Source organism: Phascolarctos cinereus, unplaced genomic scaffold (assembly GCF_003287225.1).
Source record: "Phascolarctos cinereus isolate Bilbo 61053 unplaced genomic scaffold, phaCin_HiC Scaffold_5;HRSCAF=322, whole genome shotgun sequence".
In the NCBI taxonomy this organism is placed as follows: Eukaryota; Metazoa; Chordata; class Mammalia; order Diprotodontia; family Phascolarctidae; genus Phascolarctos; species Phascolarctos cinereus.
The window spans coordinates 227,485,102-227,507,624 of record NW_027555958.1 but is presented as its reverse complement, the minus strand read 5'-3'; the positions used below and the strand labels follow the sequence as shown (position 1 = coordinate 227,507,624).

Here is a 22,523-nt window from a genome sequence, read left to right as displayed (position 1 = left end):
AGAAGGGAAGAAAAGAGAAAATACTGTACCTCCATTCTTTCTTGCTTAATGTCATCAATCTCATCATCTTCGAACATAGCCAAGAGTTCTCCTGTCTGATCGATAGAGTGGAGGAAGTCTTGGGCTATTTTCTGCCTTTTGTTGACATTGCTACTGCTGCTGAATTTGTCTTCATGTAGATAAGAAAAGAAAACAAAGATAATTTTGTCAGCAACTCTGAAAAACAAAATCAAGTATTCCATATGGAATCTGTACATAATCCTTTTGGAACCGAATCAAATGAATTTTACAAAGAAGGATGCTCTTGTCTTTCTCCTAAATCAGTGAACAGGAATCAACAGCACTGGCTTAGTTCCTTGTTTTATACTCTTACCTCAGGAAAAATCACTTAGTGTGTTGAGTTCTCTTCTATAAAATGGTGACAACATGGCCTGCTACCTATTTACCTTACAGGGATATGAAAAGTATTAATTGCATAAGTCTGCAGAACACTTTGCTCCTTTTTTTTTTTATTGTTGTTGTTGCTGTTATTATTTTGTCCAAATGTAAAGCCCAGTTATTACCCATATAAAAGTCTTTACTAGTAAAGCTCCCTGTGAGCCTGTATACAGATGAAGAATCTACATGAACATGGAGGCAATACAAAATGTAGCCCTGCCTATCTTCAGATTTGATCTAATTCAAGCTGGGCAGCACAGTCAGTTCTGTAACATTTCACTGGTTTTTAAGGCTCAGGGTCATTGAATCATACATGTAGAACTAGAAGAGACCTCAGAGAGTTGTGTCCCACCAATTTCCTACACTCAGTCCATTCATTTTACAGATGAGGAAACTGAAGCCCATTTTAGATCTTACAACTGAGGAAATTAGTGAAAACCATCATTTGGACTTTGTTCTTTCTTTCTTTCTTTTTTTCCAGCCAAAGACAAGGTTTATTAGAACATCTGTCATATTGGGCAGACTCTTAAGGAGTCTGAACATTAGTAAGCAATTGGCTAGATTATAAGAATCTGAGCAATGGCTAGATTTTAGGAACCTGAGCATGACTTTGTTCTTTGTTAACCCTTTTCTGCTGCTCCAGAAAGCAGCAATGTAGGTGGAAATTAAATGAATGTGGCAAAAACTTGAAAAAAAGAGATACATTTTAAAATTTGCAATTGTGCTAAATTTGTTTGTTTTCTGGCTGGGTAAGATAATATTAATACTAAGAAACAGGTGGTCCTCTATATTTACTAAGTGTCCGGGATTAAAAAGGATGTCCAAAATCTGTAAGATAAGGGGAGATGATTTCTAAGGAAGCCTTTCCAAATAGCGTGAGTTAAAAAAAAGAATAATAGGTAGCACTTATAGTGCACCTTAATGATTAATAAAGCACTCTTCTCATAACAACCATGTGTTGGGGATATGACAAGTAACATTCTTATTTTGTAAATGAGGAAACTGAGTTTCTGAGACACTAAGTGAATTGCCCCAGTGGTCACAAAGTTTGTCTGGGGTAAGATTAGGTCCCTAATTTTTCCTTAAACTAAGGCTGGTATTTTTTCCTTTACAATGTAAATCTATGACTGATCCAACTGTGATCTGGAATAAATTCATTCATTCAAACATATTTTTAAAATTTCTGTCCATGGCTGATATATGTGAGGTCTGGCGTTCACAAATTACTGGCATTCACCAGATTCATGAATTGTTTTTTAAACTGAAAAGATCTGACCTGTTTTGCTTCAAAGTCAAAAGAAGTCACATATGCTGAGAAAAAGAAAATCTTGCATTTCTAATCTTCTTCAGCTTTTCCAATGGCATCACCCAAGGATGCATTTATCATAAAGACCGACTCATATCACTTCCACGTGTTGTACTGTTAATATTTTATAAAGTAAGGAGTAAGGTGGGGCTTGAAGAAGGGGACTGAACTCTGTAATCTCTAAGTTTCCTTTCTGTTCTAAGATTCCATTATTCAGCAATTAAAAGTTAATAAGTGGACAATCTTCACCTTAAATATTGAGATCAGAGGTTAGCTGGTATATATTTAATATCTCTTTGTAAGACTTCTAAGTTACAAGATTCTCTGTATAACTAATTTACAAGTGGTGACAATTAGAAAAAAACTTAATGTGGTAGGTTTAGAGCAGAACCAACAATGGCTCTATCTCTACTCAGTCTATAATAGATCTATACTCTAGAAGAGAAAGGATGTTAAGAAATTGTAAGAGTATGAGAGGAACAAGGAAGTTCCTGGGAGAATCAAAAGAGATAAAACCTGAAGCAAGGGGGAGCATTGTACGCATCTAATTTATTTTAAGGGGTAGCTGGATGATGCAATGAATACAGCACCGGGCCTTGGGTCAGGAAAACTTAAGTTCAAATCTGGCCTCAGACACTTCCTAGCTGTGCGACCCTGGGCACATCACTTAACCTTGTTTACCTCAGTTTCCTCATATATAAAATGAGCTGGAGTGGAAATGGCAAACCACTCCAGTATCTTTGCCAAGAAAACCCCAAATGGGTTCAAGAAGAATCAGACAGGATAGGAAAAAAAAAATTATTTTACAGAGGACAAAGAACACTTGTAAGAAATTGGAAGGGAATCTAGCTATATTTTATTTTACTGGTTCTAAATTATTCAATTTGATTAAAAAACATTTATTAAGTATTTGTTGTGCACAAAACACTATTCTAGGGACATTAAAAATAGAACATCTCAACCATCAAGAAACTTACATCTTACTGGAATGTCAGATTAATTAACAGGAAAACTAATATAAATGAATGGGAATAGAAAGAACATAGGACTAGAAGTCAGAAAAATACTGGATACCTAAACATCTTCCATCGCTACTCTGTTACTAAATAATACGACCCTTAGATAAGACATAACATCTGTCTGGACTTCTATTTTTTCTATTGTAAAAGAAGGGTGCTTCATGAGATGACCTCAAAGGTCCCTTCAAGGCCCAAAGTCCTAAGATCATATATCAGAATTATTTTTAAAAGGTGGGTTACGGGGGTTGGAGGTAAGGGGAGATTGGGTGGAAAAAGAAACATGGTGGTATATGTCTGGGGTCCTGCTACAGGCATACTGGGCAGCTAGGTGGCTTAGTGGAGAGAACACTGGGCCTAGAGTTAGGAAGACCTGAGTTCAAATCCAGCCTCAGACACTTTCTAGCTGAGTAACCCTGGGCAAGTCACTTAACCTCTATTTGTAAAATGATGATAATAATAGCACCCACTTCACATGTTGTTGTAAGGATCAAATGAGATAGTATTTGTAAAAAGTGTTAAGCACAGTAGACATTATATAATTACTTATTTACCTCCCTCCACCCTGCGCTCCCTCACCCCTTGCTAGGGATAATAAAGCTGGTGGATTGTCTGACCTACAGTAGGGCTAAAGACAATCAGATATCTATACTAAATCTGGCACCAATATGGTGAGTACCAGTGGGCCCCCAGGATGCTTAAGGAGCGGCCAACTGGCTCAGATTGGATAAACAGAGAAGGTTAAAGCTTCTATGTTGATTAACTGTGAGACTGGGCCAATCAGGTGCCAATCAGTGATGGCTGTGCTTGAAGTCTGGGACAAGACACAGGGATTGGGGGGAGAGGAGAGAAGAAGGGAGGGGAAAGAGAATGGAAGAAAAGGGAAGGAAAAGGAGAGGATGGCAGAGGATAGGAGAAGGTGGAGATGAAAGGAGGGTAAGGTAGGGTGAAGGAAGCAGTTATTATTTCCAAGTATGTATGTATGTATTATTATTCTTATTCTTATTTTGGTTAGGCAATGGGGTTAAGTGACTTGCCCAGGGTCACACAGCTAGTAAGTGTTATATGTCTGAGACTGGATTTGAACTCAGGTACTCCTGAATTCAGGGCCAGTGCTCTATCCACTGTGCTATCTAGCTGCCCCCCAAGTATGTATTATTACACAAAACAATGGCTAACAAAATATGGCCAATTAGAGAGATTAAATGCTAGGTTAGAATGAATAGACAAAGGTGACTTTTGATTGGCATACTAATCTTTTAATATGCAAAAGATGCCATGAAAAGAAGTTTTCTTAAATAAATTAATAATTCTCATGTCTTTCTTACTGTATTAACTGGTTCAGAATTTCCTTCCCTCTCCATTTAAAAGAATGATTAGCACTGAAGTGCCAGGTTTAGCATCACTCTCCTTCATGTTTAAAGGATCATGCTCTCCAAATTGATGCAGTTCAACTGAATGAGACTTTCCTACATAGTTTCTTGAGAAAGAAATGCATTGATTTGTCTGAGACTAGCTATGGCACAAATTTTCAAAAACAAAGGATACTGAGATAACTAGTAGCCAGTGTGAATGATGAAGCACACTGGAAAAGAGGAAGAGGAGGATGAAGTAACTCTGCATTTTAGTGACAAGGTCACTTGGAGATTCATTGGTTGTCTGCTTCAAAGGTTCCAGAAGCAGGTAAGTCCCAGAATCATGGAAAGAGTACTTTGCTAGTTATATAAATAGGGAATTGTTTCCATCATGGTATTTAGTGGAGGGTGTGAGCGAAAGAGTATAACTTTGTTAAGGAATTTTCTACTTATGGCTGCTCAAAAATCCACTTCTTAAAGGAAGTTGAACATTGAATGATTGTCCTTCATAGCAAAAAGGTGGGGAAATAGAACAGAATACTGAATACATTGTCAGAAACAGATATCTTTAAGGTGTTTTTTTTTTCATTAACTGACAAGGTGGAATTCCATCTGAATGGGGAGGGAGGAGAAATGACTGATTTAAAGACAAAAGACATTAATAAAATCTAAATTAAAAAAAACCTTCTAAAAATAAACTATTCAATAACAAAATGAAAACAAAAAGAGAATGACCTTGTAGCTAAAGAAGAATTAGTTTTATGAAGCAAAGGTTGCTGGGAAATGATTTCTCCCCAAGTATGAGATGATCTAATCATTTTCAAAACAATTAATTTACATGACATAATTTAGCTACCTGATATTCAACTTGGCTCAATAAAGAAATAATTCCTCATGGATTATGTCAGTTTAGATTAATAAGAAAGCTAAGAATTGCTCAAAATCTTTATTAAATATCTTTATCAAGACTAATTTCTTAATTGATAACTTTTATAACTTCTATTTGATATACATGTATGTATGTAAAATATATATATGCATACATACATACATACATATGTATCCTTGAAGGAAGGGTTGATTATACAATCTTACCTAACGGAAACAAAATTTGAGGACTGATAAGTAAATGGAAGCCTATAAACAAGAGAATCCTGACAGTATGAAATAATTTCTGCCTTTATCCTAAAATTAGTAAAACAGATATGGAGCAATGTAGTATAATGGAAAACATAGCAGACTTCGGAATGAGAAGATTTGGTTCTAGTGTTAGTACCAGAGATCTGTCCTGTCTCCCCAGTCATCAATAACTCTGTGATAGGGGGTGAGCTTTCTCACTGCCCCCCTCCCCTATTTCCTCATCTGTGATACAAGAGAATTGAACTAAATGCCTTTTAGTCTCTGGTGCCTTTCAGCTATAGATTCATGATCCTCCAACTAGATGACCTGTAAGATCCCTTCAAGCTTTAAATCTATAACACTAAGATGACTTTTATAACTGCTATAATTAGAAACATGTCTATTTTATACACACACACACACACACACACACACACACACACACACACACACTTTCAAATGCCTAAACTTAAAGAATCACAGTATGTTAGATGAAAGGGATCTTAAAGATAGCTGAATTTCATCTCTTTATTTTACACATGAGGAAACTGAGACCCATAGAAGGAAACATATAGTAGACCGAGCATTAGATTTGAAGTCACGGTCAGAACTGTAATCAGGTTAGGGCAAAGTTTCTTTACACCAAAATTTTTAAATAATGATTTTAAGTTTGTATAAAAAATGTCATATTAATATTTTGACAACACATTTACTCCTTCAGTAGTTCAATAAAACCAAGAAAAAGTCAAGTGAATCTAAATGCTGCATCTAAAAGTGTTCCCCAGAAATATCTAAGAGTTAAGGTCACATTGGTAGTAAATAGTGGAGCCAAGACTTAAATTCAGATGGTCAGACTCCAGATTCTGTCCGTTTGATTCTCCATTGTTAACTAACTCTAAATTGTTCTTTAAAATTGAATTGAGTTAGTAGGAAGAAAGGTAAATTTTTAAAATTATACCTTATGTATCCCTTTAAAACTTCAAACAGTACTGGAAGAGTATAGCAGTCATATATCAGAATTAAGTGACTTTAGATTCTAGTTATTTCATAAAATATGTCCAGTATCATTGGTAATAAGTTAATAAATGTCTATTCAAATGAATTCAAAGGTTTACATATACACATTTTTGTTCATCATAGATGCCACATTAGCATTATACATACTAAGATCAATTATCCTTTCAATAAACACCAATTTCCTAGTTCCATGAAATTCTGACACTAAGCAGTTCACTTATCATTTACAGGAAGAATGGAAATATTTCCATTTCTGAAGTCACTTAATCAGAAAACATTAAGTTTAAACTGCTAAGTGGATATTTTGAAGGCTCTTAAAGTATAATATCTTAAAGTACATACATATATAAATCACATACACATTATATTTATGGTATATAATGTATATATTCAAATATATGTGCACAAATTAATCAAATGAGATAATCTATATAAAACACTTTGAAACTATAAAGAATGATTAAATGTCAGTTATTTATTATCTCAGTATATGTGTATATGTGTATATGTATATGTATGTATGTATGTGTATGTGGTATATACGTGCATGCATACATAAGATGTGTATATAATTACCTTCCAGAAGATCATCCTCCTCTATACCTTTGACAATCTTAGATTTGTAATCTCGGAAAAACATATACTTCAGCAATCTTTTAAGCTTTTTCTATTAAAGAAAAATATAAACCAATTAGGAAAGATTATACAAAGTATTATATTAATGATTATAAACTATTTAATTCAACTAAAATAATTGTTATGTGCCTGTTATGTGTAATATGTTTCGTACATAAATAAGAAAATGAAATGCTAGCAAAAACTACTAAGATAAATAAAATTAACGAACCTGCATGCAATAATCATTTACAATAATGTGTCTGACTCATCATACATAATGTAAAAGGATGCAAAGTAACCATTAAAACTTCATCTATCCTTAAGTGTTAATGATATGATGGTTCACTTAAAAAAATACCAGAAAATCAGCAAAGATACAATTTGAGACAATAGGTTCAGCAAAGTTATAAGATACAAAATAACCCCCCCAAATCAATATCATTTCTATATAGTAATAAAATCCAAGAGGCAATAATAAAATGGGAAATCTCACTCTAAATAACTACAAAATGGATCAAATATATGGGACTCAAGCTATTAAAGCACACAAAATACTTATATAGATTCAGTTATAAAGTGCTCCTTAAAGAAATGAAGAACAACTTAAAAATCTGTAAGAATAGTTAGTGATCATAGCTGGGCCATACCAACATAACAAAAACAACATTAATTTAGTTTTAATGTTATACCAATCAAATCATCGAAGGGACACTTTATACAACTCAATGAAATAATGAAATCAATTTGGAAAAATTAAAGATCAAAAATACTAACAGAAATAATGAAAAGAGGTAAGGATAAAGCAGAACTTGACTTCTAGCATATAATGCTTCTAGATCTCAAAATATATTATAAAACAACAGTCATCAAAACCATCTGGTATTGGTTTAAAAAGAGAGGTAGATCAATGAAACAACTAGACAAAGAAGAATCTAAAACAATGCAACTCAATAATTTGATAAGCCCAGAAAACATAAATTACTTAGGAAAGAACTTCCTGTTTGATTTTTTTAAAAAAGTGCTGGAAACACTAGAAAGCAGGTTGGAAGAAATTATGTATGCCTCAACACCTTGCCATATTCCACAATATATTCTAATTAGATTCATGACCTTAATATTATATTAAAGATTGTACTATAAAAAATTAGAAGAGAAACAGATCATATACTTTTCATAGCTATGAGTAAGAGATGTATTCTTAACCAAACAAGGTATAGAGGCAATTAGAAAAGATATAACAAATAATTTTTATTATACGAAACTGAAAAGATTCTATACAAAGAAAATGTACCTAAGGATAAGAAGGAAAGTGATCAAATGGGGAAAAAAACCCAATATTATATCAAATTTCTCCTATCAAAATATATAAACAATTGACATACATATGCACATATTTATATATATGTATATCTCTCTACCCAAAAGCAAGTCCCCAATAGATAAACAAAGGATACAAAGAAAAGAATTACAGAACCATATTAAAGAATGCTCCAAATCACTAATAATAAGAAAAATGCAGTTCAAAACAGCACTCTGAAGTTTCACCTTGCCCCCTGAAATCTGGCAAAGAAGACAAAAGATGGGAATAACAAATGTGCGCGGGCTTGTGGAATACAGACACACAAGTGTATTACTGGTGGAACTGTGAGTTAGCACAACCACTTTGGATAACAATTTGAAATTATGCAAATAAATTGACTAAAATGTTTGTCCTCTTTTGATCCATAGATTCCATTTTTAGGTTTATACCCCAAGCAAGAAATTGATAACAACACAGGCTAAATATACAACAAAATATTTATATTTTTGTGGCAGCAAAGAATGGAAATGAATTGGATTCCCATCAATAAGAGAATGCCTAAACAAATTGTGGTATATGAATGTAATGGAATATTACCATATTATACATTATAGACATAAATTAGATACGTAGAACTATAGAATTTCAGAAATGTAAGAAATCTTAAGGCGCATCTAGTCAAATCCCTACCCTCCCAAAAAGATTTCTTCTATAATTTACCTGAGAATAATCATGCAGCCCCTGTTTAAGAACCTCACATAAGGAAAGAATAATCTTTATTATTAATTAATTCCATAGAAGAAATTGGGAATTTTTCTTTCTGTTCCTGCCTATACCTCTATGGTTCAAGGCAATTACTTATAAAAACAGTCTAAGAATTTCCTAGAAAAGCTGTCTTTAACCACTATTTTTAACTTAGGATTTTATTTTCTTTGTTCTTTTTCTGCTATAACTATATTTTAGAAAAGATTCTAGTTGATGATACCTGGTTAGAATGATAGACACTAAAAGGGCTGGGGAGAGGAGTGTGGTGAGTGTAAACAGCTTGTTAAATATTACAAACAAGGAATCAGATAGGGGGAATAGCATATCATGAAAGAAATGTAAGACTGGCAAAGAGGGACTGGTCACAGTGTAAGAATGAAAGGACAACCAAAGGACAATCCATGAGCTTCACTAGGTAAATACAGAGAAATAGAGGAGGTCTTGTTTTGATATGCTGAATAGACTCCCTATGACGAAGTAATGGGGGAACACGGACAAGAATCACATAGATGAACAGGCATGGGTGGAGTATAAGCTGCATCACTGGACGATATACCCACACAGGGGAGAACACTGGAGTACTCTCATACTTTTTTGTTTTAAGAGTACACTCTGTGAGAAGGAACAGGAGAAAAAATAATACAAACTAAAAGTGTGACATGACAACAGGCTGGTAATAATTTTACTTGAAACATATTTTTTGATCTACATAGACATATGCAAACTTAAAGAATATGTTACATGAACTTTCCATCCTTTCACTTTACATATTAAAAATAAAAATCCCTGAGAAGAAAATGCTGGCCTTCTTGAATCCATTTCTCTTGGTCATTTAGAGAATATATCTACACAAGAGGAAAATGCAGTAAAAACTACATAGCTCTGTACATCAGTGTGGAAAATCTTGGGCTATACCCATGTAGCATTTTCTTGGTTTAGGCTGCTAAACTAATGGTCTTCTTTTGGATCTACATCACCAGTCATCTACTGGCTCAGTACAAGGCACAGACACCCTGTGTGTGATTTTAGAAAGCATTATCTTTGGCACCCAGCAATCCCTGCATGGCTATGAAGGGACTTCTGTGGATGACGGTCAATGTTAAAATGCATAATGCTTTAGAATTTACAAAGTGCTTTCATACATATTACCTTAAACAATCCTCATAACATTCCTAGAAGAAGGGCTGGCATTATTATTACTCCAGTTTTCTCACGTGAGGGAATAAAATAAACCAAAAACCTCCTGGAGGTTTAAGTGATGTGTCTGGCTAGTGAGAAACGGGATGAAAATTCGTGGTTTTCACATCCAGTGTTCCTTTTATGAACCAGTGAAGCCCAGATGATGTTGTGGCCTCCTGCTTTATAAAAGAGATGTGGCAGCAGATTTTAGGTCTTTTGGCATGGATTGGCATAAAGTAGTTGCTCCACTATTCCAAGCTGTGAAGACCTATACAATTCCAACAACTTATACCATGGTGGTGAAGATTTTTAAAGTAGAAGGAAGGCATGTTATACATGTTTGGGGATTTTTCCTCAAGGCATGGAGCATGAAGAGAGGATTCCAGAGGTACCAATAGCATTAGTCCTTTCTAGAAGAAGTATAAGAAAATTGGCCACTATCCTAGCCCTCCCTGATCCTCATTGCTCAGAAGACCAGTATACTCTTCTTGGGCAGTGGAAGGACACTGTCTGCTGTTGTTGTTTGCCCTTCCTTTTCAAAGAAGATGGTGACATCAGGAAGGCGATGTCATGACATGTGAGTGAATTGGCTTTAAGTGAGGCAGGGCTGTGCAAAGTCACCAAGCTCATTCTCTACTCTGGAGCTATCTGGGTCCAGTGGCAAGATCAGGACGACTGGAGATGGCCCAGGATGTAATGAGAGACCTTGGCTTTTTTAAGCTAAGGGCTTTCCCAGGTCTCAGTTTGTCTGAAGTAATGCCCATTCAGTGATTAAGGCTAGGTAAAAAAATGAGCAAACAATTTACCTAGTCAAAAAACAAAATCAATCCAGAAGGGGAAGACCCTCGAGGTTTCTGGTCAAACAGAAACAGCTGATATTTATGGTCACTCTGAGTCATCAGAACCCAAACAATGACCAAGTGAGGCTTGGGCTGGGACTTGTTGTTAGCCAATCAATGAGAGTCAGAGTGATTTGGGGTTTAAGGAATGGTCCATAAAAAAGTAAACTCCAAGATATCTTTTGAGGTTTCAGCAACCAAAATTTATATTCCCTATATGGATAAAGGGAGAGGAGGGAAAGGAGAGAGAGGGGGGAGTAAAAAGGAAGGAAGGAAGGAAAGAAGCAAAGAGCTGTGTTGTTCAACTGGAACTGGCCAGTTGGGTCCCCAGTGAGGCAGCTACTACTAACAGGTTGTTTGTTGTTGGTTCTCAAAGAGGACCATGATATCAGGAAGGTGATGTCATGATATGCAAGTGAATTGGGCAGTGGAAGAACACTGCTGCTTTCTCCATGTAAATTGTACACAACTCTATAGAATGCACTGACTTTAAAAAAATGTTTAATGCCACTAGTAGACTTGGCTTCTGGTAGCAACTAAGTTTGATTGTCTTGAGAAATTTACCATGATTGTAAGATTTATTGTAATGAGAAGTGGGGAAAGGCATTTGATGGGGAATATCTCTGTATTAATCAATTAATCTTGGGATTAAGTATTCTTTGATTAAGTATTCATGACTTGCCATGACTTTGACATGGTAAGGTTGTCGTGATTCTGGATGCTCTTGTTTGGTGGCCACTTAGAGAGTGGCCAATGAGGCAGCTTAGTGAAGAAAGAGTAATGGTTCACATTTAGGACAGATCTGGATCTGAATCTTGTCTCTAACACTTTTTAGCTATGTGGCCATGTGCAAATCACTTAAGTTCTCTGAAGCTCATTTTCCTGATCTGTAAAAAGGGGGAAATTGTACTTGTAAGACCCTAACTTGTAGGGTTCTTCTGAGGAAGTAGAATGCCTTGCACATAAATGTTTGATAACCTGAACCTTAAAATGCCATGTAAATAAATAACAGATGTTGACAGAAGAAAGGAAGAAAGGTGGCTTACACACAAAAAGGTTGCTGAACAGGAGATGAGCATGGAAAAAATAAAAAACCTAGGAAAAACACAAGGAGTAACTCAGCTTTCTCCAAAAGGTAAAAATTTCCTTTATTAGGGTGATAACTATTCTAGTGCACTATGGCTGTTCAATAAGAATTCATACATTTCAGTCTTTTAGACAAAATGCTTTATTTGAAGTATTAACACTAGGGTTTTTTTTCAGTCTGCCAATTGTGTAAGAGGCTTATTTCAAAGTATTAAAATCACACATGAGTATATCTTTAAATTATTCAAGGCTTACACAATTTATTACCATAATTAAAAATGAGAAAATTATTTTAATAGATTAAAATGAAGATCATCAGAACACAGACTCTGAGCTGGCAGGGATTTCAGATGTCATCTAGTCCAACTCTCTCATTTACACAGAAGGAAACTGAGGAGTAGAGAGCTAAGTCCAAACTCGCACAGAGAATATACAGCAACACTGAGAGCTGGGCCCAGGTACTCTGACTGCAAATTCAGCATTCTTTCCAGGATGTCAGACTGCCAAAGATGATACTACAGACATCTGAGCCCTCGAGACACTAACCACTGATTATTTGCTTTTCATGATTTTGGTGACAGTGTATCAGTACCAAAGGAATGCATTTTTTAGTATATAGCTAATTGTTATGAGGATCAATAATAATGATAATGATAATGAGGATGATAACATTATGAGAAAAATTGTCCTTATAGCTAGTGATAACAAAGTAATTGAGAGTTGCCTAAGAAGTCCTGAGCTGGTGCTGAGTAAACATTACTTTAAAGAAAAAGTGAGTAGATGATTAAAAGTCAATGCAGTTTTGACAAAAGTGTTCATGAAAGAAAAATTAGGCAACTAACAACAAGATTGTTTTGTACTGTAGGTATAACAAGGTCTAGAACATCCTATTTTGCTACTGGTAACCTCCCTTTGGAAGGGATACTTGAGCAAGAAGATCATTTTTGTATTTACCTTGTCTTTGCGCATCAAAAAAAGAAGATCTTCAGCAGAAATCACTCTGGCTCCTCGTAGCTGTGAAACCTCAGCCGCTTGCTGCAACTGAAAACAAGAGGGAAATGTGAAATCCACTTTGATAATATGTGCTTTATTTATTAGGTGAAGATAAAATTAAAGATAAACACAAAGCAGGCATGATGTCTTAGGAAAGACAAATTCTAAACTTCAAAATGCACCAAGAATGAAAAACCTTTGGGGATATTCAGCAAACACATTATAGCATTTAAAAGCCAAATGTCCTATGTTTTCGGATGCCAAAAAACGCAATTAGATTAAACTTATGAGCACACCTGCAACATGATACAATAAAAAGAAATCTTTGATTTCTTTCATGCAAAGAAAATCTTGACGCTCAGCTTCCCAAATTGCATTAATGCACCTGAAAATAATTTTATGAAATTTTATCCTTCATACCCATATGAGCAATGGTTTCACTCAGTATCACTCGTTGAATAAGTATATTATTAATCTGAGCTCCCATGCTGGTATGACTTGAAATAGGCCTATTCAGAAGTTAAAAAGATCAACAAAAACAGTAGCTGTTTCTAATATCCAAAGGAAAAAAAGTACTTTTAGTTTTGGCAAGTCTTCAGTGGGCAAAGGATTCAGTCCATAAATCATAATACTGGACTGCATTAATTTCTTTCCACACTAATCACACGCACACAAAAAGTTAACTGTATCTGGAATGCACAACACAAAACATACTGCATAAAAAGTTACAGATTCCTCCCACCCCCAAATGCTCACTTGGGCCTTTCCTGCTACAGAGACTAGAGTTTTCAGGAATTCAGAAGTCCTAGAAATATAATCTTACTTGAAACTGACCTGGAAAATATAAGAATGTGAAAAATGATAGTTCTATTTTTCTGGCAAAGGCAAAATCAGTTTCTTATTCTGATTAGTTTGAGGGAACATAAAATGCTTATACTTCCATCTGAAAAAAATCAAGATGCTGGAGAAAATGCTACAAAAATGCATCTGTAATTTCTTCCAAATTTGATCATACCATGCTGATTATACCAAACCCACTCTATCCAATCTGAAATTACGGTAAAAATATTTATATTCAAAAGCTATCCCTGAATGCATCTCTTTCTGAAAGTAATACATCTAACACACACACTCAACAACATCCTGATGAAAAGCTCTTTACAAGAGGGTACAATGTTTTTGGTTATCTTGCCGTTTGTATGAGACCAAATAAAATATCTCTGATGAACAAACACTACTCCACAAGCGTTTAAGTTATTTTTCCAATTCAGACTCATTCCCTCCACATATACAAACTACAAAATAGATTAAGCTCTCAGGGTGTCAGCTATAGCACTTGCTTTCCTGGTTACTGTGGCTGGCACAAAATATGATTCTATCTATATACAGATATATAGAAATTTATTTGTAACCATCAATCATCTAAAAAGAAATCTTGAAAGAAAGGTTAAAAAAAGGAAAGAGAGAGAGAGAGACAAAGAGACAGAAAGAGAGACAAAGAGAGAGACAGAGGGAGATTGTGAAAGTTTTTAACAAGAATGATTTTTTTTTGAAGACTGGGATTGCTTTTAGGTAAAATTGCTTTTAGGTATATGTGCTTTTGGAACAAAAATATTTTCATCCCTGTGCACAATTCATGCAATCAGTCTGGAAAGGAATATAAATTGTGCATCAATCTTTTTGGCCACACACAGAGTCCCAGGGAGTAGGAATGTCAAGAAACATTTCCTAATACATGGAGTGACGGTCTGAAAATTGGAAAGCACTATACAAATGAGGTGTCATCCTTGCTGTTAAGAAGGTGTTATAACTATCTGACTCAAAATAGCTTCTCAAAATTTAAGACATCATTTCTTACTGTTCATATTTAAATTTCTATATTTCACAGCATCCTAACTGGTAAGATCTATTTCATTCATTCAGTATTCATCTATAAATATTACCTTCTGTGTATAGAGTTCTGTGCATAGCTCTCAGGGGATATTATTCAAAGTTTAGCTAATCTTTGCTCTTAGAGAGCCTAGTCTAGGAGGGGCATAAAACAAAAACACAAATAACTACAATCATATATGACTACATACATGGATATGCACTATGTGATACATCCATATATGTAGACATATACTACATTTGAATCCTTTGAATCCATGTGACTAAGCAACTAATATATGACTATAAAATTTATGACTATAATAAGACTATTTTAATAACTACAATAGTCTATAATAAGCAAATTATAGAGGAATAAAATAAATGGTTACATGAGGTCTGAGACCATTCCTGACCCAAGAGTGGGAGTCTGGAGGCAAATAATCAAGGGAGGCTTCCTGCAAGAGGTGGCTTTGACCTGGGCTTTAAAAGACAGGCAGGAAATCACCACCCCTACATCTCACATAGCTCTTTCTCACCCCATTCCCACCCTAGGCAATGTGCCCAGCACTCCAGAATAACTTCCTCTAGTCTATTACAACTATTCAATCGAGTTATCTAACTGATTAAAGTAATTCATATTAAGGTATGAGACACAGAAGCTCAAATTTCCAGGAATTATTTACATTTTTTTTTAAACAAAAGAGGTTTATTGTGTATCCCTTGCTTACTCCAGGCCACTGCCATCAAAGTCGTCTTACCCTGTATTATCACAACGAGAAGGCAGCTTGGCATTCATCTTTTGAAAGGTTGTCAATCCTTGTGTTAATGCATTTAATATAGGGGGAAAAACCATTATAAACTTAAAACAAATCTCCTTGGAATACGTGTTGTGGTGGACAGAACAGGTGTCAGGAAGAGCTGAGTTCAAATCTGGCCTCAGACTCTGGGCACTTCACTTAACCCTTATTTGTCTCAGTGTCCTCATCTATAAAATGAGGATCATAATAGCACTTACCTCCCAGCGTTGTTGTGAGGATCAAAAGAGATAACTGTAAGGTGCTTAGCACAGGGCCTGGCACAGATTAAGTGCTTTATAAATATTATCTATTATTATTATTATATTATCATTATTATTACATTGATACCAAGTAAGACTGTTGGAAACACTATTCTGAGAATTATTTACTGTCAAGTTTCATATTTGTGAAAATAGGAGACTAGAAGTAGAGGTCCTAAAACAATAGAGAATGGTGAATATTTCTGTTAATAATTAATGAAGAACTAGAGCATTTTACAATTTTGTACATTACAAAGAAAGTAGTATACATTGTAACTGTATTAAAAGCTAACAAGCAATGACTGGGAGAAATGACATTTTAAGCTTAATCACTAGTTTAATGACTTTATGAAGTTAAATTTCTTGGCTAGATGGATTAAGGTATAATTAACAATAACCTTACAGTAATTCTTTTAGCAACTTTAGCAAATTATAGATTTGGTAAAAAGAAGTATTTATTCCACAGTGATTGCAATTCACTTTGTTGAAATTCAGCTTTTGCTTAATAATTTTTCCATTGTTTTCAAAATAAACAAAAGGCAATACCCACATTTCAGTAAATGTTTAGCTAAAGGCTGAGAAAAATGTTCACTAACAAACACAAAAATCTCAATTCTTCAAGCATATTTAGAATCTTTAGGGTGGTGAGCTAAAGTAGACACACACACACACACACACACACACACACACACACACACACCCTAAATCATCTGGTATAGGATTTACATCCTGATAAAGGTAGTTAGGAAGGAATTTGCCACTTAATCACTTACTTTCCCAGCCACCCAAAAAGTACCTTCCAAATTAGTAGCTGAGGCAGAAGTTTGGGACATATTTTGCCAGGAGAGCATCTAGTAGGATGAAAGAACCCGTGGGGAAAGGTGAGGGCAAGCAAAGCTATGCCTTTCCTGATACGTGGCAAGAAGCATTAAGCACAAACTAAATACAGTTTTGAGTATGATTTCTAAGTTCCTGAGTACACAATCCAGCACATATCCTACTAACCAGAAAGGTCAGCATGGCATAGCACACTGAAATTATGATAAGAAGTTCTGGGTTCAAATCATCCCTCTTTCATTGGTAGGCACAATACTTTAAGGCATAGTACTTCAAGATTTACAAAGAGCTTTCCTGTGAGGAAGATAGCACTAGTAAATTCCCATATTTTTGCAGATGAAGAAACCAATACTCAGAGAGATAAAATGAAACAGTCATTGCCATGACCAATAAATTCTTTAATGCATCAAGGATTTATCTTATTTTAGCAGTTAAGTGAGAGAGTACCATAATATACCTTAAAATCTAGGGCCTTCAAAAATCTGAAAAATAATTCAGCTACATCATCCCAACAATGACTAAGAGAAGCTTCTCTGCAAGGAAAGAAATACTACTATTCTACAAAATAATAGCTCAGGATATTTGAGTAAAGTGGGATAAGGAAGTCCAAGTCTATTCAGCTCATTTTATTCACATTTTCCTAAAGAACTGACTTGGACTTAGACTACAAATAGAATCTGGATCTAGCTAAATGAAAGTGGGATATAATGAAGAGAAAACTGGCCTGGGGACCAAAGGACTTGCTTTCTCCTTTCAGCGTTGTCACTGACTAGCTATGGGATTTTGAATATGTCACACATCACAATAACTTTCGGGTACAAATAATGATTTGTTTTTTCTTGTTTTTTACTTAATTTCTGAAATGTTATTATTTATTTAAACATTTTTTAAAATTGAGTTCCAAATTTTCTTCTTCCCTTTAGCTCCCTATGCACCCATTGAGAAGGCAGGCAATATGATACCTATTATACATGTAAAAATCACACAAAATATTTCCATACTGTCCCTGTTGCAAAAAAAAAAAAAAAGAAAAAGAAGGCAAGTGAAAAAATTATACTTCAACTTGCATTCAAAGTTCATCAGTTCTCTGAAAGTGGATAGCATTCTTTATTATAAGTCCTTTGGAATTGTCATAGATCATTGTATTAGTCAAAGTAGCTAAGTCTTTCATAGTTTATCATCATTTCAATATTGTTGTTACTGTATAAATTGTTCTGGTTCTGCTTGCTTTACTCTGTTCGTGTAAGTCTTCCCAGGTTTTTCTGAAATTATTCTCTTTGTCATTTCTTATGGCACAATAGTATTCCATCACAATCATACGCCACTTGTGGAACAACGATTTAAATATAAAAAAGAAATCATTAAAAAAAACGAGAATAATGGACTTTTATGTCTTTCAAATGGTGAAGATGGGATAAGTTCTTACCCAACTATGACTCTGATGAAATTTTAGAATAAATTATATAACATAAAAATCAAATTTTTGCAAAACAAAAACAACTATGCCCAGAATGTGAAAAGAAAGAAAGAGTGTAGAGAATAGTGAAACTGTTTGTGTTAAATATCTGTGATAAAAGTGGACATATAAAATCTTTAAGGAACTGATACACATTTATTCAAGTGAGAGCCTCTCCAATTATTAGCGGTCAAAATAATTAACCACGTTAAAAATGTTCAACATTTCTAATAATTAGAGAAATGTAAATGAAAACCACTCTAAAATTCTAATACCCATCAAAATGGCAAAGATAATAAAATTTGATACTAGTAGACCAGTGTGTATAACAGATATGCTAATATACTATTATTAGTGGAGCTATGATTTGGATTTCTGCAAAGCAATATGCAATTATAAAACAGGAGTTACAAAATATTCAGACTCTTGGATATAGTTGGACCGCTATTCAGATTATAACTTAATCAAATTACTGAAAAGGGAAAATAAGAGGAGGCTGATTTGTTTAAAAAACAACAACAATATTGCTAGCAATAGTATTTATAAGTAAAACAATTAGAAAATCCTACAATTACTCTCCCCCATCCCCCCAAAATGAAAGATACCCAATGACTGAGTAATGACAGAATAAATTGTGGCATATGTATGCAATGGAACATTACTGGGTGATATGAAAAAACAAATATGAAGACTTCAAGATATATAGGAAAACCTATTTGATATGACACTGAATGAAGAAAACAAAACCAAAAAAATACATATTACTATATAATTAACAACTGTATAATTAAAGACAATAATAACAGCAACAGATGCATGTTATTTACACAGGAAAAAGAAACTCAAAAGGAGTTATGGAAACAAGCAGGAGGATTTGGTTACTAACCATGTTAAATGCAATATATACATTTTGTTTTGGGTTTAAAAATTAGTAAATAACCAAAGTGTACAGATGCATGGATGATTATAGGATCCTAGGATCATGGATTCAGAGCTGGAAGTACACCCAGAGGCCACTGAATCCAACTTGCTCATTTTTACAGTAGGCCCAGTGGCTTGTTCTGGGTCATCAACTCCCAAGAGTCTGAGGTGATGTGTGAAGCTACATCTTTCTGACTCCAATTCCAGTTCCCCAATCTCTTCACCAACTTGCCCCTTTCTCATTTGCAATTTTTTTTGTTTGTTCATTTTAACATATTTTTGTTTATATAGTCAAACACATGTACTTGTCAAAGGAAATTAATATTTATTTTTAAAAAAGTACAATATAAGCTGATACTTCTGTAATGCTTTAAGGATTATGAAATGAATGAATGTATAAGAATGGGTTTAAAGTACAGAGAAAGAAGAAAGTATTTTTTCACTGTCAGAGTGATTAAAACACTATCTCTCAAAGGAGTCTGTGAAATTCCCATCTCTGGGGAACCTTAAAAATAGAACTGTTTTAGATGATACAGCTATGAGGCTGCCTGAAGGCAAAAACACATAACAAGTGTTATGTGACTTGTGAAGGTTTTATGGTTCTTTGATCACATGCCAGTTGGTCACACCTAAACTTTAAACCAAACTAGATAGCTTTGGAAATGAAATCAAGACTAGGGATGTAAGAACTTAAATTCAATTTCCAAATTCTTTTGTGTATTAAACTACAATTTTGATGGAATGGTATTTATCATTAAACTAATACTGTATCTACATCTCAGCTCCTGAATCATTTAAAGATAGATGTATTTATATAAGTATACACAATTGAGATTTGCATGTGTACATGTGTATATGTATTCTGTGCCTATGACTATATATACACATGCATCTGCCCTGTATTTTTCTAGCTGTCCCATGAGCATCTGAAATTCAGCATATCTGAAATAGAATTTGTTGTCTTTCTACCAAAACTCATCCTTCTCCTAAACCTCCCTGCTCCTGTGGAGGGTTCAATTTTTCCAGGCTCCCAAGATTTCAACTTCACTTTCCCTTACCACATCTAATACTTTGCCAAATCTTGTTTCTTTCTTCACAACATTGCATGCATCCATCCCCTTCTTCTCTGTTCGTACAACCATCACTCTAAGTCCAGATCCTTACTGTCTTCCACTTAGACTATTACAAAAGCCTATGAGTTGGTCTCCCTGCCTCAAGTCTCTCCCAACTCTAATTCATTCTTCATACATCTACTAATATGATTTTCCTACAATGCATGCCCGATTACATCACTAGACTACTCCACAAACACCAATGGCTCTCAAGTAAAACATAAATTCCACTGTTAAGTCTTTTGAAGTCCTTCTCAGTCTGGCCCCCACTTAAGTTTCCATTGTAATCTTCCATTACCACTTTCTTTCTATGACCCAGTCAAACTATTTCTTGCTCTTGCTGACTCAGAAAACTCCAACTTCTATCTCTAAGTCTTTGTGCTAGCTGTCCTTTATGTCTGGCATGACTCTCTTTTCACCATTGTGCCTTTAGAATCCCTTGTTTCCTCCCAAATTTTGCTCAAAGGATCTTCTAGCTGCTAGTGGTTTCCCTACCCCTTGACCTTGTATTTATTTTGTATATATGTATGTAAGTAAAGGTTGTCTTGCAGAATGTAAGTTCCTTGAGGGCAGGAACTATTTTATTCTTGTCTTTGGTGATTGATTGACTGATTAACTGGGGATAATGAAGAAATGTATTGAAGAGAATGAAGGGCAGGCAAGCAAGCTCATGACAGATGTCCCTAATATTGAAGACAAAGCCATCTGTTGTGAAGAAGTGGGGTGAGGGTAGTGTTGTAAACTTAAGTAAAAAGAAGGTGGTTTGGAAAGGTCATTGAAGGGAATGAGATAGAAAATCTGAAAATAATAAAAATGATTGCCACCAAGTAGTGAGGGTCAAACAGATTAGATAACACCAACTTGTACTAAACTTGATCCTCATACTTGAATGACTCCTTCCATTAGTGATCAACAGCTCAGGATTAGAAGCAGAAAGGCTAGATGATGGGAATGAACCACAGATGGAGTTTGACAAGTATAAAGAATCCTAGGACGAGAGGGCAAGAGAGTCAATGTAATGAGAAGTTCACATTATCAACTACAGTGTCAAGACTGTGAAGATAGCAAAGTCAAGTCAGAGTAGCACTGATGGTCTGGGAGAAGAGGGAAAATGAGATATCTACTCTGGCTGCATCACTTTGGGACTCCTCTGACTTTTCCACAATGCACCATGCTCCAGGAACCTAATCACTAGGAAAGCTCACTATGCTGTAAGATCCAATTGGCTTTTGTACTCACACTTCATCACTACTCTCTGCCTCTCTGATTGGAGGGCAGAGTCCTGAACTCTGAAATCTCTGTTTAAGGAAGGGGCTCAGCACAGATATCTCATTTCTTACCTGGCTCTACTACTTTGGGACTCCTCAGACTTCTCCACCGTGCCCTCACATGGGTATCTTCCTCTCCTATTTCCCAAAGCTTTTCAGCTTCCTTTTGTGTATTATTTTCCCCCATTAGATTCAAAGCCCCTTGAGGACAGACTATCTTTCTTTTTTTGTGTGTGTGCATATTTATATCCCCATTGCTTTAGCAGTGCCTGCCACATAGCAGGTGCTTAATAAATTATTACTGACTATTGAGGTTGAGTTGAAGAAAAGTAGTTTTCAGAAGAATGAGACAGAAAGAAAGATAAAATGGCAAGAGATTAACATCAGAAAAGGAAATTATTGTATTTCAGATCATAGAGCTGGTAAAGCTTGTCATGATGGTAAGGTCCAATGTATGCCTACCCCTCTGGTTGGCATAAGTCTAATGAAAATGAAGGTCACAGAAGTTGAGTGAGTGGATAAACTAAGAATTTAGGGCTTTCAAAGGGCCATCAATCAGAGAGGTCAAACTCACTTCCTAGGTCTCCAAGCTACTCCAGCCAGTGCCAGATTAGAATATAATTGGGAAATATTTAATAAAATAAAATAAAATAAAAATATAAGATAGATAATGGTAATTTGTGGTCTTCTAAGTCAATATGCAGTCCACAAGGATGGATCCCCTTCTCTTTGCGTTTGACACCACTGATCAACATTAACATTTAAATCCCAAAGGATGAGAATTCTCTCTACACAATTCTTAGAGAATCCCCCAACAGAGATTACTATAGAGAGTAAAAAATGTGAATCTGGTACTAAGCACCTTGAGAAAGGACAGAGAGGTAGCTACCCAGAGGTAGCAAATGCCTGCTATCTTGAGAGTCTGGATATAGTGATAAAGATGGATGGATTGAATCCTAAAGGAGGAGA

The 22,523-nt window shown here is 35.1% G+C and overlaps 1 protein-coding gene across 4 annotated transcripts in view; it reads right to left on the bottom strand.

Moving 5' to 3' along the window:
• Window positions 1-22,523, bottom strand: part of SUPT3H (SPT3 homolog, SAGA and STAGA complex component) — a 652,600-nt gene that overhangs the window by 187,176 nt on the left and 442,901 nt on the right. For all 4 annotated transcript variants that reach the window (XM_078155335.1, XM_020993836.2, XM_020993835.2 and 1 more), the window contains exons 4-6: window positions 12,993-13,079; window positions 6,828-6,918; window positions 30-169 (exon numbers count right to left, since the gene is read on the bottom strand). In XM_078155335.1, the coding sequence (XP_078011461.1) occupies window positions 30-169; window positions 6,828-6,918; window positions 12,993-13,079 (318 nt within the window). The remainder of the gene's footprint in view (window positions 1-29; window positions 170-6,827; window positions 6,919-12,992; window positions 13,080-22,523) is intronic.